Below are 19,868 nucleotides of genomic sequence, written 5' to 3' on the forward strand. Positions count from 1 at the left end.
TAATATGTTTGCGCTTGTTCCTTTATTTCAATTTTGAGTCAATAGTGCGTACCATTAACACGTGAAAATTATTCGCTATTATGACATAAGTCGAGGAATAATATTACTGGTATAAACAATACCAGCGATATTATTATCCGCGACTTTATGTACCTAATGAAGAAATCATAGAATACTAGTAGGTATGTAGTAATACCTACAACTATTTAAACGTCTTTACAAATTTTTATCAAATTGGCAAATGCAGATATAATTCTGATGTTATTATTCAATCATTTTTGCCGTTTTTACAACTTCGTGAACTATTCACGAAGCAAGCAGCTTGATGGTAGAAATAGCTAAGATTATATTTATTTAAAGTCCACTTTGGCAGGTAGGTAAGTTAGTAGGTGGATAGGTTTGGTTTTAGGTAGATACGTAATACCTATTAGTAGTTATGTAAAAGACCAACGTGGTGTAAAAGTTTAATGCATTAAACATATGTAATTTGATATTAATTTGACCTTATAAATAGTGAAAATTATACTTAAATATAAAATTATGTACACATCACAATATGATTATATACGAATTAGTATAAAATAAAATACGGCACCTATTTAGGATGCACTTACATAGTTTGATGGCGGTGGTAAAGCTTATATTATTGTTTATTTTCAAAGATTAAAGTTTGTTCAAGCACCGGGTAAGAATAATAAAATAAAAGATTGAGCATTTTTATACATTATCAATTTCTTTTCAAATCAAAATTGATATAAGTAGAAGCGAAAAAATTGTACCTATGTGAGATTAAATATAATTTTGAGAACTATATAGTTATATAATAGCTACCGAAGTAATGCGGTACTGCATTATTACCAATTGAATATTACAAAAGGTCTATCTATCTAAATTATAGAGTGATAAAACTGCGAATACTTATTGAACTACCTACATTTTTAAAAAAAATATTAAATACAAGCCGAACTGTAATTATGTTATGAGTAGTTATAAAAACACATTAAAACATAGTTTGAATAAATAGTACCTAGTAGTAATCTAACAACATTTATAAATACCATTTTATAAATGTAGTTATTTTACTTACATATAATTACATATGTAGTTAGATTTCAGGATATTTGACGATATGTTTTTTTTTGTAAGAAATAGGTAAATTTATATCACGAAATATGTACCTAATATCCTGGTACATATTTATTTAAGAATATCTATGGATAAAGAACATTACAGTTATAAGTATTTAAATATCGATTGTGCATATACTTAATTATATTGTGCTTAAGTGAATATAGTACGTATACCTATCTTTTTAAGAGTTTAGATGGTTAGGTACTTTCTGGTACTTTAAATAAAAGTAGGTAGGTAAGTCGAATAATGTTATCATTTGTTATAATAAATTTCATCATCAAGTAAATATTTTAGCTTCCGATCTATCCACTGACCTGATCTTTTATTTAAACCAGTTTTTGAAATGCATACAATATTTGCTTAAATCTATTTATATTGGGACCCAAGGTGTTAACTGTTATTATCCTTGCGATGTTTATTTTATGTTATGTTCACTTATGAATTAGAATAAAATTATAAAATATTTATTTGGTATTTTCGGAACTCATCACATTTCGTATCACTCAAGATCTTCGATTAAGGAATCCAACTCCTTCTGCAGCGTAACAGACTCCTCCCTTTGTTTCAGGACGTCGTCCTTCAACCGGTCTACATTCGCCATCAAAAGAGCGTTGCCTTTCTTCAAAGCATTCACCCTAGTCTCGTGTCTCTTGACTCTCTTCGTAAGATTATCTTTCTTTTTAGGCAATGGAGCCTCCTGAAAATAGATGTTCATAAATTAGACAAATATTTTGCTGTCTTTGTAGATTATAAAAAATGCTCAGGCAAGAATATGCCCAGCACCCTTTTACATTTTTGACTACTTTCAACCTGCGGCACTATTCGCATGTAATGTAATCTATATTACTTAACAATAATAATAATAATCCTGGACAATTCCCACAATGCCATTTAGTATTTAGGTAACGCTTGTACTTTGAGTATTTAGTTTGGCCATACATAGATATTAATTTCAACTACTAATGTTTTACTTGATATCAGTCTGATACTTATTACCTATCGGTCACCTGTTGAGATAAGCTCTGGTTGTGACATATAACTACTATAACTATGTGAGATATAACTGGCCGTTATTAAAGCGAACATTCTTTTAAATAAAAAAGAAGAAAAAAGAGTATACACGTTTGTCGTTTTTTCACAGATCACCGAAGTGCAGACATGAGTTTAAAGATATACTTTATTTGTTTTATTTATCCCTTTTATAATAATATATACTAACGTAAATTACTTCATACCTCAGGTTCACTCTCGCTCTCGGTTTCACTTTCAGTATCTTGTTCGGTTTCAGTTTCGGTTTCTTCTTCTTCTGTTTCGCTTTTCTTTTCCTCGTCAGATTCTTCCTCCTCTTCTTCTTCGTCTTCTTCATCAGATCCAACTTCCTTTAGCATAGACGCCATCTTGTCTACTTCTCGTTTCAACTCTTTGTATTTTCGTTTCTCATCTCTAAAATTACACAATCACTTTTCAAATGTAGCCATGTAATTAATAAAAACAGCTTCCCTTGTATTAGTTTTTGTGCTATGTTGATATAATTTTTATCCGATTAAGAACTCTTTTTTCATGTATTTTATCGCGGGATTTAATTGACACGAATTATTTTATAATTGTATTAAGAATCTACTTATATAGGTAGATTCTTAATACAACTAACATTGCATATGGATAAGCACCTACCCCAAAATGCATAATTAAATTAATCTTTTATTTTCCTAGGAAGTCTTAAAAGAAGACAAACTAACAAAGAGCAAATACCGGCTGAAGAAAAATCTAAAATACATATTTCATTAGTATATAATATAATGTTAAGTTTTAAAATAGGGTAGCATGCCGATAGCTGGCGAAGCTTCCACAGATCGTAAGGTCCTGTAATCGTAAATCCTGGTGATGAAGCCAAGCTACCTACATTTCTCTAAGAGTGTGAAAATACCCAAATCTATTTATCCAGCATTAGAGAAGAACACATGACAAATTTGTAAATGTAAGCTAAGATAGTTTTTTTTACTTTGATCTTGCAAAGTAAAAAAATACATAGAATTCTATGACAAAGATTATTATAATTATATTATCTTTGCTTTTTTCCTATAATTATATTTCACAAATTATCAATTAGATACATTACGTAAATATTAATTACTTACATTATCCATAAATACCTGTAATTAAAAATACCTACACATTTTTAATTATACGTATTTATGGATAATGTAAGTAATTAACATTTACGTAATTGAAATTTAAACATAAAGAAGTTCATGAAAGGTATATAGAAATATTAGGAATGTTCCTATACAACAGAAATAATAATTAAAACTGACTTAAGTGCAGCCTGTTGGTTCTTCAAAGACATTTTAAAGCCCATTCTTTCTCTCTTCATATGGTCTTGTTTTTCCTTCAAATGTCTGATTTTGTTTCTCATATTACGTACTTCTTTTTCCATTCGTTTTTGTTTCTTTTCTTCACTCTCTTCCTACAATTATTTATTATATTATTAGTTAACTTCAATAACAATGGTAATACCAGAGTATATAGAGACCTAGCTATTTATTACTTGTATATATGTACATATATTATTTCAATTAAAATGTTAATACACCGATTTATAGACCGATATATAAATAGTAGTACCACAATAAAAGTTTCTAAATGTTATTTTATTACTTAAATGATAATTTTATTTTTCAGTAAGTTATTTTGTATACTAGCTACTCGCCCCGGCTTCGCACGGGTGTACATATATTATATATATAAACCTTCCTCTAGAATCTATCTATTAAAAAAAAACTGCTTCAAAACCCGTTACCTCCTCTTCCTCTGATTCTTCTTCTTCTTCAAAACTGTCATCCTTTGTAACGGATAGCTGTTTGATTGCGTGACTTGACCGTCTTGAGCCAATGTTCGTAGGCATAATTCCCTGAAAGGATATTAATAATTAAATTAAGTGTTCAGTATAATTTTCTGGTCTATAGTACATTATAATTGAATTATATAAGCTGTTACCTCATCTTCTCCGTAAGCATAAGCAATATTAGTTTTAGCAATGTTATTATTTATATTATTAGAAGCTTTCCTTAGCTCCTGAGCTTCAGGAGAATTGATATCTATGTTTAGTAACCTACACTGCTTTTCGAAATCAAGCTGCCTCTTTTGATAAAAGGAGAGCGGTTCTTCCGATATGTACATTTCTTCTATTTTGTTCTGGAAAATTGTTAGTAAAGCTTTATTGTTAATTGCAATGTAATAAATACTTAAGTTAAATTAAACAGTATTGCAGAATATTTGCATTGACTTTATACTTACTGATAATGCCTGTTCTAGTTTTTTTTCTAGCTCTGCATTCCTTCTCTTTACTTCTTCTAATTCTGTTAATGCTGTATCTCTCTCTTCTGCAGCATCCAAATATTGTTTCTCTAAACTATCAGCATTTTCTTTTGTCTTTTCCACTTCCAACTTAAGGCTATTGACGAGTCTTTCATCATACGCATCCGTAACAGAAATAACAGTTTTGTGTTGTTCCTGTCTAATTATAGCTCGTTCTCTTGCTAATTCTGCTTCCAAATTATGTATTCTTGTCAAAAGACGCTTATTTTCTCTCTCTTGAGCCTCTTTGTTTCTGTAGTATTTATAAATACATACAATAATTTAGATTGTAGAACAGCATTGAAACAATTTAAAAACTTTTAAAAGTGAGGCATATACGAAGGGAAAAGGCCAGTGATTATATTTATGAAACTGAAGAAAATTACCCAAGGAGTAAGTCAATGTCTAATAATTATAGACATGAATATCGATTTACCAAAGCTATTTAGAAGAGATTTCAAATGTATAATATTAGTGTATTAGCATTATATTTTTAAATTATCTAAAGACTTACCTAAGCTCAATAGCTAAAAGTTGTTTTGTAGATTGAAGATCATCCCGAACTTTATCTATGTCATCCATTTCATCGATTTCTTCCTCTTCTGTCGTTACTGCGGGAACCTAAAACATATAACTATTTCAAGTCTGGAACATCTTAAACATTTAAGAACGATTGTATAGTATATATATATATATATATATATCGATTAGCTACAAATATAAAGATATCGAAATTATAAAATACGTACCTCAGCAACGGAAGCTCCGGAAGGCGATGCTTGTATATTTGCTTGAGACATAGATTTTTGAACTTGCTCTTCTATAGTCATTTGCCTTCTAAACTTCCTTAAGCCTTCTAAATTAGGCTTACTTCTGTCATTACACTTTACTTTTTTTAGTCTAATACCTTTGGAAATCTCTCTTAAGAGCTCATTGTGTGAGTTTGGTTTTTCGGATTCAAAAATGAATTGATCTTTATTCTTTACAACAGCTGTTTTGGTTATGATTGGACTTGATCTGAAAAAAATTGAAAAATTAAATTAAATTGTATACATTTTATGTATATGTAGGTACGTATACATACATCAGCTTGTTAAGCTAAATACCGTGTGTCGGTCAATGTTGAAAATCAAGTTATTTACCTAAAATATTGTTCTATAAATTAGAAAAAAACGTACCTATTAATTCTAATATGGAAATTACCAAAAAATCTTGATCAGGCGTGGTAATAGACATGGTAGTGTATTTTAAAAATTTATGTGGGTTATCCATACATCATTATTTTATATAACATCCAGACCAAAACAAAGGTAGACTGTTAAATTTCATATGCATAGGTATCGCAGTTTCGCCTATGACAGCCCCCAAACAGCTTCGATAGTAGTAGTCATCCATGAGAGGTACGATAACGTTATTACCGTAGCGCTTTTCATGTATATGTACATAAAACGGTTATTATTAGATGGGCCGTCAGCATGTTTACTATTGCAATTACATTAAATATATATATACATCAAAGTTAGTTCGTATATCTTTTTAATTGCATCGAACTTACCGATCATTGCAAACCACGTGCTTTAACTTCCTGCCTTGTTCTACTTCCTTCATCATGTCACTCCAGTCAGGTCGTTTCCTAGGTCTACTGCGGAGTTGTTCCAGTTTTTTCAGTCTCGTTGGGTCTATAGGCGATTTCTTGAACTCGGGAGGAGGTGGCATTTTCGGTGGCATCGGTGGAGGCATTGGCGGTGGTGTAGGTTTGAGTAAACCTAGTAAAAATAGCATATTATTTGTAACTCTAAGAATTTTTTTTACTAAAATAAAAAATAAATGCAGCCAATATCAAAATAGAAAAGTACATATAGAGGAAAAAAAGATGTACCATTTTATCCGAAGAAGTTAAATAACAGGTAGGACAATTAAACTACTGTAACGGGTACAAATAGGCATCTATGAGTATTTGGATTATAGCATATTATTACGTTGGAATTTTCCAAAAGACTATATTTTTATTAATGAAAAAGGATGGCGGCGTGATATTCATTGTAGTTTAATATTTCCTTAGATTTAGTTCTTCCATTTGTTTACTTATTTCTACGTTTTTATTTTTGGTGACGCTATATGAATGTAAGTGATTAAAGTTCGTATGTATCAGTCACTTCCGTTTAATCGTTACACTTGCATTTATAATAGATTGCATGAAGTGAGATTTTTTTTCGAATTAATTTGTGTATATGTCTTAACTATGCTCACCTTTAAATAAACTGCCTTCTCCTTCAGTGTCTTCCATTGCAGTTACAATAGTTATTGTATTATTATCGTTAACTTAAACAGACACTGCTACTTTTATTATTATACAATGAAAACATATTATGAATATGACCTAAACAATTCACTTTTTGTTACACTGCAGTTTCAAATGACACATGATTGTAATTAATTAAACTACTGTTTAGAAATTCAAATACATTCGATTTAAATATTCGTAACACTGATGATGTGTGTTCAGTACTGGTCTTAACTGATGCATTTGCACCTGATGCGCAGGCGACGTATGCGGAACTATCCGTTACTATTTTGGATCGTATTTAGACCACAAACTGGTCTGGCACACAAGAGATCAAAAGGTAATGATATCCGACGCTTCTTAATGCGAATTATGCCAATTAAAGTATAGTTAATGGGCCTAAATAATTATATCTATCGTTTTTTTTATTTGTAATAATAATAAGGTATAAATATTCTACAATGTGTATTTTATTGCATTGAAAAAGTTTCCATTTTTATAGGCGTTTTTGGGCTCCTGAAAAATCTTTTTTAGTCTAAGTGAAAAGCAGAGAAGTACCAAGAAGATATTAGGAAATCCAGAATATCTTCTTAAAACCATGAATTAATTCTAAACAAGTAACGTCAATATTTAGTATTAAATTTACAGTTCCTTAGAGAAAAATAGTCTGAACACTAACAAAAATATGGAACAATATATATCAAGATAGAGCATTACTTATAACAACTTAAGTAGTAATTGTCCTATGAAATGAAGATATTATATAAAAAACATAAATAGGAAGAACAATAATAAGAATCTTTAAGATTATCCTCAGCATAATTATCTCATTATTAGCAGACTTCCAATCGTTTGCCAAAATCGAATCTCATTAATCGACATTGTGGACTGCGCTTGCGCTGATTGAGTGCGCAATGTTGCCTTGCTAATTATAAAACAAGGGGAAAGTGCTAGTGTGTCAATGTTTGTGTCACAATTAAACAAATAGATTACGCCAATAGATCTATTACTGATTTGATAGCTGCTTATGTTAACTAATGGTAAATAATATCTATTTGGTTTATAAACTGTAATACTTTTTAAGGGTGTCGATTTGTATATTTTTAATTTGACGGCCTCTGTGGTCTAGCGGTTAAGCACACCGCCTTACTTGCGATGGTCGCAGGTTCGATTCTTCGCACAGCATAAACATTTATATTTATAAGATATGATTGTTTGTATCGGTCTGGGTGTTTTCTATGTAATATACATAGAAAACATATATATGTATTTACAAAAAAAAAAATTATGTATTTGTATCAGTTATCTAGTCACAAGCTGTAGCTAGCTTAACTTGGGTCTAGGTGGCGCTGGGTGAATTGTCCTGAGATTATTATTTATTATACATAGAAAATACAGTGATTTCTATGTATAACATATATGTATTTACGAAAAAAATATCTATATATTTATATCAGTTATATAGTACGCATAATTCAAGCTTCAGCTAGCTTAACTTGGGACTAGATGGCGCTGTGTGAATTGTCCTGAGATTATTATTATTATAGTTAAATTTATTACTTAATTCATTCTAAGTACATTCATTTCTACTTACTTCTTAAGCTTTCATTCTTTGTTAGTGTATGTCCTTTAGGAACTTCATTTGCGAGAGTTTTGTCTATATTATCTTTGACTCTTTCGTGTAATGGATCTCTCCATTTCTTTACGGGCTCATCTTTGGATGGCTGTTTTTGTAGAGATGGTTTTCGGGGCGGAAGCTGCAAAATAATATACCAAAATTAATTCAATTTTTTAATCAAGTTAAATCCTTTTAATTCTAAGTGTATGTCAATTGAAGCTTTTAGGCATTGTTTCATGTTTAAATATTAATTAAGATACGTAAAAATATATATAGCTACTATGTATAGCATTGAAACTTATATTATAAAACTTTAATTTAATATATGTAAATAAAATACTGACCTTAGAGGGAGTCTTTTCAAGGGGTGTAGGGGGCTTAGTTGCCATTTTGGATTTGTTTTCAGTTTTGTCTTCTACTTTAGATGTATCAGTAGCCTTAGGGACTGGCTTAGCGTCTTTAGTAGAATTTGTAGTACTTCTACCATTTGTAGTTTTGTCACTTATCGTTGTTGTATTGTTTGTTTTTGTTTGACCATTCTTTATAGGTTTTTCGGACTTCTCTTCAACTTTATTGTCTCGTACTTTTTCAGGAGTCTTTTTATCCACTATTGTGACTGACTTTTCTTTAGATTTATCATCTATAGTCCTAACTGTTCTTAAAGCAGATTTTTCTGTCGGTTTATTGTTTGCAACTTTATCATCAGACTTTGGTGTCTTATCTGTAGACTTTAAAGCTGACTTTGTAAACCGTGGCTTTTCATCAGCTGGTTTTGTTGCCTTATCTGCTTGTTTTGCTGCAGAAGGTTTTACTAGTTTATCCTCAACGGGTTCCGGGACTCCATTTTCACTTTTTTCCTTAACAGTTGCTTGTTTTTTTAAGCCAGCTGAAATACCAAATATATCCATGCTTTAGTTTTTATACATATATATACAATACAATATACATATGACATATTAAAGCTATTCTTTTGACAAGCATAATAGTATAAATATTAAGTTGCCTAATTATTCCGTTTATCATGATAATTGTTGTTACTTATTTTTAGGTAGGTATTATTAATGAATCTAATCTACCAAATGTATCAAATTACATAATTATTCATATGTAATCAAATAACTACTCAATTATTCTGAAATTCTGACATCTTAAACTCTTGTTTAAAGTTCAGCTGTGTCTAAGGACCATTAACAATGTTTGGGAAGGACAGTGAAATTGATGGAAGCACGTGCTGCGACCCCGACGCGAGCGGTGCATTTTTGATGGCATGCGAGAACGTAAATAAACATGGCTGCTGCCAAGATGGCCGACCTTCGCTATTTTAACGCAGTAATGAGTCAAAATTCCCACCTAAATGGCGAATATAATAGGTGTGAAAGAAGTAGTTAGTGTATAATGAAAAAGAGATTTTCAATAAGTAATGAAAATATTTTAGAGTGGATAAGATTTCATTATGATATTCATGACTTTCTCTTCTATTTATTCCTCTTATTTACTAACAAGCTGACTTCATACTAGTATTTTTTTTATGTATTACCGCAGTGAAATGAATGGAACAATATTTTTTAATAAAACTTGAATATATTAGAGAAACGCGGTTTTAAAATGGTTAAGCTACTGCTGAGATTAGTGAACACAAATTCTCTAAAAAATCTTTAAATACCGAATTGATACGTTTTTTAATTATATATATTTAAATTCTAGTTAAAATCGCTTACATTATGAAGTCTGAATTTCTTCTAGAAATATCTGTTATAATATAAAAATATATATTATTATTATTATATAAATATACAATAAACACAATTTAATTTTAATAGAAAAACAGTAAGTGCTTATTTTATAGGTATATAAGGGATTTTCTCATTTCAACAAAATTTAATTATGCTTTTATATTAGGTATATACATGTCAATTAAATTTATGAAACCTATAGATATTAAATAATAAGGTAATAAACTGCTCGTCACTTTCCATAAACAATATATCTATTGCAACAGAGTACATCGCATGATCTCTTATAAATCAACTCATGATCCTAACATCTTCGTTTATTTTTTAAAAGTCTGTCCTCTCTATAAATACCGGTACGTCGGCGTCGGCCGCCCGAAATATCTTAACAACTACAACGTTTATCGAACACGTCATGATACGACTTTCGTACCATTTCATATGTTTTCTCTAGAAAATTGTTTCATTATTCGCAACATTTACCTAATCAAAAATTTGCATATTGATTTGATTGATTGAGATTGTATTTAGAACATATTAGAACGTTGGTACGATCTATATTTTCTAAATACAAACAAAGTCATCACCATATTAATATACCAGTAAGTTATAAGTTATAGTTATCTACGTACATAAAGATGCTACGTACATACATAAGATTACAAAACAAACGTTACAATTTTGTGAGTTTTGTTTATAAAGTGTAATCGGAAATATATTGCTTCTGCACCTACGGGAAGATTTCTGGTAGCAATTGGAATAAGCTTACATTAATTTAGTACATGCTATTTAATTTAATATACGCTATATTTTACACAATCTTTATACTATGTAATCGGAGCGAATACGGAATGAGCAACTAGTTACACATATGTAAATCTATAATTTTACGAACTACAATCAAGTTTAATTTTTTAATAAGAATGATTTCATATTACCATGAAACAAAAGCAAGAAAATTCGTTTCTGTAATAATTAATCTTCCAGCCCTTATGAGGTAGGCACTGAGAAAAATCTATAAACTAATATCACTACTGGGTACAAGTATACATATAGAGAAAATACTGTTAAAACTCATAAAGTTCGAAAACAATCTTGAGAACACAATTTGAAAAATTATGTGTGGTTATGAGCATGGACGACATTTGTAGGTATTGTTATTCAATCCTAGTCAATACGGAATCAGCCGCTTATATATCAATTTTAAAAATATCTTAGTAAAACTGCTAAAGAAATAAAAATATGTTAATAAAATCTGCCATGTCAGTCAGTATTTTCTTTATTATTAGATAAATACCAGCTCATATCAGCGATTGTTCTTACAATTTAAATAACTTAACTAGTCATACACACCTTTGTATATACTTTATATATCTACACAAGAATATTATTGTTTAATCTGAAATTGTCAGTTCTTGAAGAAATAAGTCACTGTATCATATAAATATAATTAATACGTCATAATATTTATTACTTATGTGTCACTGCTCCAGAAAGATACCTTATATCAATGGATTGTTAAAAAATCTATATGAAAATATTTTAGACCGTTCACTACACTTCAAAGTAACGTAGTCACTTCAGCTCCTTTCCCTGTAGAACTACGGACACATGAAATTCACACCGAACCAAACTCCAGACTAACTTTTGTACGGTTTGGGAGAGTCAATTATTCAGAACTCGTGTCTCCTGCCAAAGTTTCAGCAGGTGTTTACGTCATAATATACATATACACATATATTTATCAACACATCTACTCACAAACATAGTCGAAGATATAATATGCAGTGTGTGAAATACGGCCCTCTTTCAAAGTAGCGTCAGTAGAAAAATAAACATTAGTTTTAATAACGAAGTGTAACAGTTTTGTTTATTTGTATTCACAATGACTTGACGTGGCATTTATAAAAAATGTGTATGCCTTTAAAAGACAAACTTCTATTAGGTTCCTGTAACCAAATAAACTTCTATTAAAATAGTAGAGGTAGACTGTGGTACCCTGCGTCACGTATCTCAGCTGCCAAGCAGTGTGTTTTGTAATGTTGTTATACTAAGAAGGACTATGATGTTACGTTTCCGAATTCTGAAATTATAACATGTGGAAGCATGTCCTTCACCTTCGTTCACCGGAATGCCGACGCATGAGTGCTACAGCTGTCACATCATAACGAGATATACTGGTATAGTTTATGTATGTATATAGGCAACGGTTATCACATACCATCAGGTAAGCCCTTAGCAGGATTGCCATTGATTTACTTGACATGCCATGGCAATATATTGGTTCCTCTTGTATATTATACAAGAGGAACCAGAGGAATAACAGATTACCAAAAATTCGTTGTTAGTGTTGTTGCTTGCATTATTATTAATTTATGTATCTGTCATTAATAAACAAATAAATGATTTTGAACACATACAGACAGAAATGAAATCCAAAATTTAAAAGACTCATAACAGGATTTTTCGCATTCTTCCTGTATACGTTAGTTTATATGTTGATAGTATATAATCAAATCCAGTCACGAAAATTATTGACCGTAGGTAAGAGTTAGCAGTCAATAAAAGCATAATTAAATTAGGTTTTCCGTTACAATGGAAACCTACAAATCAAACAATAATATAAAAGAAGTGTCCGTGCAATAAATTCTCTTTACCTTCAACTAGTTCTATTAATTTTGCTATATCTTCTAAAATAAAAACATTGGAAGGCGTTGCCGCCTCTGCCATTTTGGCACACACAAATAGTGACGTGACTTTCTTCTCGGAAAGATAGTAGTCGACTGAAGATTACATCGAATAAAAAAATTACCAACCAATACTAACTGAACACACTTCCGTGTACGGAAAAAGATTTATTAAAGCGTTAAGTACCTATTGTTGCTAACTGCTGAGGTCAACACTAACGGCTGAATTATGTAATTCAGTTGCCAAAAATTCACGTTCAAAACATATTAGAATTGACAGTTTAACGATTATGTATGTATATATCATTTTAAATTTCAGCTACTATGTGTATATATGGATAAATTATAATTACAACTCACAATATACACTTTTCATTCAGTCTATTCTAATGGAGAAAATATGCATAGTAATAATTGTTATATTATATGACTTAATTAAAAATGTATCAGAAATAAATCGTATTTTATTTCTAGTGGTAAATTAAATTCATACAGGCTAGGAAACTCAAAGAAGTTCAAATAATAAATATGCAAGTATTATACTGGTAATATGTAGACATGCCATATTCAATATTTTATAAAAATTCTATTTAAATTCATACATATATGTGCATGAATTTAAGAGATAGATTAAAGACGCGGACGTGTACTTTAGCTTATATCTTACAAAATAATAATCAGTCATGTTTGCTAACGTTACATGTCAGGCAGCGCGGATATGACGTTTTTTAAGGAGCCAAACTGATTTTCCCTAATATTAATATTAATTTGTTGTTAATGGAAAGCTGAAAAGGAGATGGACGAATATGGGAAAAAAAATGTCAATGGAAAGTTTTTGAAACAAACTCTGTAATAATAATAAGAATTCTTTTTACAGATGTTGTTTTCTATTGCTATGTCAATTAATAACGACACTAAGATCTACGTACTTTTATATAAGTAATGGTCCTTTTAATTTGATTTTATGATGTATATCATTAAATTTTGATATAATAGAAGCTGTACTAAATTTGTATGTATGCATGTATAAGTTAAATTTGTTAAAAAATATAAAACAAACAACCATTATTATATATGTTATTGTTGTTTTTATATTTTCTATTGGTTTCTGATGGATGAATTTATTATATCTAACATATAGGTACATAACAAGTTTTTTAGTAAATTCTGGATAATAATAGTGTTTTTTTTTTCAATTTGCGCGTAAAATTATTCAACCTTAATATCGAACAGCTGTGTTCTAACCCTAATAAAGATGAGGCATGATTCTCCGATTGCTATAATTTCACAACTTGCTTTAGGTATCTACGTAGTAATTTGTATAAAATACTTACGTTTTGATTTCACAGTTGGAGTTTGTTGCTCATCCCCCTCTACTGCTGCTTTACTAGGATCCACAGGCTTGAGTTTTTTCTGCGTCCACGGAGGGGGCGCCTCTGTATCCTTGTCTTTTACCCAGGGCGGTCTATAGTTGTCTCGTTTGGACGCAGAGTCCTTACTAACATTGCCGATTGGCATTGTGGTGTTCTGTAAGTTCAGTGTACATGTTAAATATTTAGTGTATGTTCTTATCTACTCAAAATAAATATATAGTGTGTTACTGAATTATCTTAATTATGTAATATCTAATATAGTATATATTAGAGAATAATCGAAATACGCGTTTAGTGGCGCGCATTGGACTGCATAGTAGACTGATGATGATTAACTAAAATGTAACTAAGAGTAATTAGCCTTTAGAATGAACTATAATAAATTAAATTTTGATCGGAATCCCGCACAAATTATATATATATTAGGCACTAAATATTGTGACTGTACTAGATTAATATATATAAGGTGAATCAAATTGATAATATTGGTACTCATGAAATATATGAACTTGAGTCCAGAGCTAAATAGATTAGTAAATATAGTTTTGAAACTTTTTATACAAGCGCCCACAGCTAACTTTGAATCGTTCACGTACCTAACTGTGGAGTATCTATGAAAGATTACAGAATTATTTACAGATTACGACACCCGGAAAAATACTTCCACTTCGGAGTAATTATTACAAACAGTTTAATGTAAGAAGACACTTTATTTCGGTACCTTTAAAAAAATATCCTATGAGGAACAGAGATTTGAACACATCCCAATTTTATATATGTACGTAGGTATTATTGCAATGTCGTACAAAGTCATATCCTATGAAATAATCACTCAAAACAGATGTAATTTGCTTATTTACTCGTCTGAGCCATAAATTTTCTCGTGTCATTTTATTCGTGTAGTTAAACCAAGAAAAATAGAAAATGTTATTTTGCACACTGTGCAAATTATTATTTAATTCAAATGATTAGTTAAATTATTATTATTCATTACTGTATTAAAATTTATAATATGTAGGTTCTGATCGATCTCATGACCCATTCCTATGAATTCAATTGCCTGAAATTCCAAGTACCTGAACTGAGATTTATGTTCCTCACTGTGATCTCAGACTAAAGTTATAATCCTCAGACAGTTGACTTTTAGCTGTTCCGTAAGTCATTTCGGGGTTTGGAATGAACTCTTCACTCGGCTCGATTTAAAAAAATAAACGAACGTTACAATGGATGAAGTTTGGTTTCCTATCAGAATTGGTGATTGTCCTTTAAAAAGTTCTTCTAGTTTTTTTCAGTTTTGCAATAAACAAAATATTATTATCTTCCGTAAAACATAAAAGAACTAGTTGAACTTCATTATTGATATACCTACCTACGCACAGACAAAACTTCTGAAGCCTGAAGCTGATTAACTACTAATTACTTTTTATGGTTCACGTTATCGTACTATTTTATGCCTATGTAAATTAATATTAGGAAGACTTAGGATGTTTTTATTGAATGTATCATATTGGTAAACTGTATTACCTATCAAAGTACATCATCAGCAAGTAATTAGTATTTTTAGAGATTAGAGATCCCTCCAATATTTGCACTCGAAACCAGAGCGAGTCGCTAGTTATTTCTAAAAACCATATTCAAGTTCGCGTAGTATTAAGAATTGCCAAAACATAACGCTCATCCGTTCATTCAACAACAACGATGCGTATTTATAACTCCAATGGCACACAGTATGAGTTCCGTCTTGTAATATTTATAATACGCTTGTGTGAATTATATGTTACAATTGATCTTTTATTTTAATATTTTCCTATCATTGTAATAGTTTCAATACATGACTCTTGATCAAATATTAATAAAAGGTTTCAAAAGCCATTTAATTAAAAAAATATAGCCATCAATCCATAATACTGAACGGTTAAGTTTTGCCATCACGTTAGAATATGCACTGCCCATACTTGTATACAGAAACATCCTAATGAAAAGAACCAAATACCAACCAATATGTGGCCACGAGTTACATTTTACATTAGTTTTCTCATTATATGAGTATTCTCTAAACGGAAATGACGAAATTCATAAAACTTTATGAGAGTGTGGTCTTTGATTTGATAAATTTAATATCACGGTCTATTCATAACGCCAGTATTATGTTATCTGTATGAACTAGTGTTAAATCTCATTTGTTTACCACAATAACATCGGTTTTCGGTTCAATTGAAGCCTGATTATCTGTTTCTAGATCAACTATGACTTCTTAGATTTTAGTTCTTCGTTACTTACTCTAACTTAGTCATTTTGTCAGTCAGTTACGTCGAGTACTTTGCGTCCTGTTACTTCTTAGTTCAAAACAGCAGCAGTTGCAGCTACGCCTTTGTAATTATCACTCTAAAAGTCATTGTATTGTAGTAAGTCATTGTTTCGGTATCTACATCAAATCTAGTTGAAATATTTCCTCGATTATCATAATGAGCTCTCATGATTTTAGTCTGCTATCTTCACTCTGATAAAGAATGCTGAAAATCTCCTTAAATGATTATCAGAATCAATTCGACTATGCTAACATCATGCTCTTCACCGATCTATATGAAGAATAAATGAAAGGTAAAAGTCGGGACAAGAGACGAATAAAAAATATAGTCATCTAATATGTATAGCAAGCACGTAATTAAATATTTAAATTTAGTACAAGAAATTTAAGTATCATGTAATGTGGAAAGAGAGTGTAGACGGACAAAATTTTTATCTGTATATATTTTATGTGATGCCATTCTATCATCAGAATGGTATTTCCACTTATGTTAGTGGTATACGATGTCGAGACGCCAGTGAATGATGGAAGAATGACGATCAATTCAATTCCCTCACTTATACTGGTGAATTCACAAAAAAATTATGCCCTAAAAGTTTCCAATCCGAACTATAGAGGTTGAACTGTAGGTACTAAAATATGTATATTGCTACCATTGGAACTACCTACTATTAGTGTCATATACCTCTTTAACAATGCCTTCCTCTTTATGTATTTATACATTTATAGGGCTAACTATATTCCTAAATCTATGTTAATGGCTGTATGCGTGCAAGACAGCTTTAACTGAATACTGTGGTTTGGCTCAGAGATACACCGCAGGGAGACAACTTGGCAAGATATTTTTACCGCAATTTATGTCCAGTGCAAGGTACAATTTACAGTCGTGTTCGTAGTTTACGTTCTGTGTAATTAATGTTACAATAAATTGTTATCACATTTGCGCTTACTTACTTGAATTTCATAATTATTTCTTAACTGTTATGTTTTTATTGGACTGACATTTGGCAGTAAGGAATTGTTTTATATGTTGGTATATCCATATTACAGGAGTAAATAATAGCTATAAGAGAAGTTTTAGCTTTAGCTTAGATAGTTAACTGATAAAGATTATAATTATAGTGACATTAATATACAGCAGCATAAAATATAGATGTCGAAATTGCGTAAAAGATTTAACTTTAAGCGATTGCCACACGTTATCTGGTCTCTAGAGAAGATATCGACAAAAAGTTTATTATTTGTTCATTATTAATCAGAAGCAGTATTCAACCAAAACAAACTTATATACGTATACAACTTTTACTCTGAACCTATATACGTATAATAGGTATGTATGTTACAAAAGACTATAGAAAATAATATCTACTTAGGTATATTGATATCATTACATCATACTCGAAAAAAAATCTGATTATCGCTATAATATTTGTAATAGTCATATACCTATATCAAATAATGGTTGTGGTGTCCAGTCTCCTTTAGAGTTAAATAAAGTTTAGAGGCAATACAACGCAACTTTTCTTTTATCACATAAGGCGGCAAGATAAAAGCAAATTTATACTTTAATAAAATACTAAAAAGGTTTTAACAATTATTTTTGCTGGTATTTCCAATAGATATGTCCCATTAGTGGGTATTAAAATCTAAAGTGTACAATATAAAGAATTTTCTTAGACACAGTACTGTAAGATTAGAATTTTAGAAGCATTGCTGTATTTTCGATTTGGTATCTTAAAATGTTGTATTTACTCGCAATAGAATAGAATAGAGAATCATTTATTCAAATAAACTTAATTTAAGCACTTTTGAATAGTCATAACAATTTGTTTTTTATCTACCACAATCGATTGTATACCACAATACTTAATTGACTATTTTTACTTTATAGGATACAGCACACAGTTCTAATAAAAATATATTTTTAATAAAATATATTTTTATTGATATTTATGAATTAATATTCATTTAAGCAATTTGTTTGATATTTCAGATCAAATTGTTTAATGTAGGATTGGGGATCAGTATCTATTTAGTTCATTCATCTATAAAAGACGGTTTATAAGTTTGGCACATGGTTAATTACTATTATATTTAAAAGAAGTATATATCGTTAAGTAAAAGCTTATGTTTTAATTGTTTTTCGATTTTACATACATAAACCGGATTATTACCAGTTCAAAGATATTAATTTTGGAAGTACCTCATATATTAACTGCTATATATATTATTATTTATAGATATACAATATATCATGGGGATAGCGAATTTACCTGGAAATTACATTAAAACCTTAACATTACCATTTCAGTATTTTCTAAGAATATAATACAATAGCTCTAATTATGTTTACTTTATTTTTTTTAACATACATATACACTTTTTCAATATCAAAATGTTGTGTAAAAAAGTATACATTTTTGTACATGGCCTCGCTGTCAGTATATAATTTTATAATGTAACTGCTTCTAATTATATGTAGCTATATTAAGTTTCAAAGTTCTTCTTAAAATAACACGTGCAACATATTTTTAACCAATAATGACGACCTTAAAGATTAATAGGAAATATACGAAAATAAAATATTTTCATGAAATTGTCTGTTATTTATTAGGTGATAAGTCTTTGGCTCCAACCAGAATAAGCCAGCGACATATTCGTATAATGCGTTTATCATGGAAGATAAATAATAGTGAAAGTATGTAATTACGTAAAAGTATATCTGATTCAAGATAATGTGATTGTTACCTATCTTACATTGATTATGTATGTGTGTGTAAAGCTCTTGGTGTTTCACACAAATATTTACGCACTTATTTTGACCACACCAATAAACACGGAAACTCAGCTGGTCATAATTTTGTGTCGGAAACTTGGAAAATTTGGAGGAACCCGAACAGATAGATAATTGGAGGAATGGCGCGTCTGTGAGCGCGCGTAGCCCGCGACTACCATCGGAATTTCGTTTGTGAACAATCCTCTGGAACTTTATAAATAGGTGCGTCAAAGCACCACGTACCGTGAACGTTCGTATTTGCTCTTGAATGAGTTCACTTTTTTTTACAGATACGTAACATATTCAAAATCAGAGAGTATTCTTCGTTTATTTATTTTAGTTTTTTTTTTATATTGGGTATGTCAAAAACTTACCGCTCCATTTAATTAAAGTAGCATTTGTCGTCTTTCATTATTAATTCTTATTCTTTTATCGACAACGGTAAATATATACGGATGGGCAAGACTGTCGTTGTGTTACGAACGCTATTCAGCAAAGGTATTGAACTTGTTATTTCTACAATAGGTTGGAAATTCTATAGTTTGTGAAAGTATAATGCAAAAAGAAAGATGGAGATCTTTCTCATTTTCCTACCTTAACGACA

General features: G+C 30.3%; 1 protein-coding gene across 1 annotated transcript; it reads right to left on the bottom strand.

Moving 5' to 3' along the window:
* Window positions 1-1,545: 1,545 nt before the first annotated feature.
* LOC131847108 (trichohyalin) lies at window positions 1,546-19,431 on the bottom strand. The gene is made up of 13 exons (XM_059196578.1): window positions 19,302-19,431; window positions 14,142-14,334; window positions 8,735-9,276; window positions 8,367-8,529; window positions 6,044-6,254; window positions 5,238-5,505; window positions 5,003-5,109; window positions 4,429-4,741; window positions 4,129-4,326; window positions 3,932-4,042; window positions 3,447-3,598; window positions 2,367-2,574; window positions 1,546-1,828 (listed from the first exon to the last, which is right to left on the bottom strand). The coding sequence occupies exons 2-13, from the start codon at window positions 14,323-14,325 to the stop codon at window positions 1,631-1,633; spliced, it is 2,655 nt and encodes an 884-aa protein (XP_059052561.1). The 5' UTR covers window positions 14,326-14,334; window positions 19,302-19,431; the 3' UTR covers window positions 1,546-1,630.
* Between the last annotated feature and the right edge of the window lie 437 nt (window positions 19,432-19,868).

This window comes from Achroia grisella, unplaced genomic scaffold, assembly GCF_030625045.1.
Source record: "Achroia grisella isolate CSIRO2021 unplaced genomic scaffold, CSIRO_AGI_Agris_v1 utg109, whole genome shotgun sequence".
Lineage (NCBI taxonomy): Eukaryota > Metazoa > Arthropoda > Insecta > Lepidoptera > Pyralidae > Achroia > Achroia grisella.

Bases quoted from the DNA above. Each gene is read 5' to 3' on its own strand.
- LOC131847108 (XM_059196578.1), bottom strand. From the start codon at position 14,325: ATGCCAATCGGCAATGTTAGTAAGGACTCTGCGTCCAAACGAGACAAC. The intron at 5,110-5,237 runs GTACGTATTTTA...TATATGTTTTAG, and splicing joins CCGGAGCTTCCGTTGCTGAG to GTTCCCGCAGTAACGACAGA. The intron at 3,599-3,931 runs GTAACGGGTTTT...AAATAATTGTAG, and splicing joins AAGAATCAGAGGAAGAGGAG to GAAGAGAGTGAAGAAAAGAA.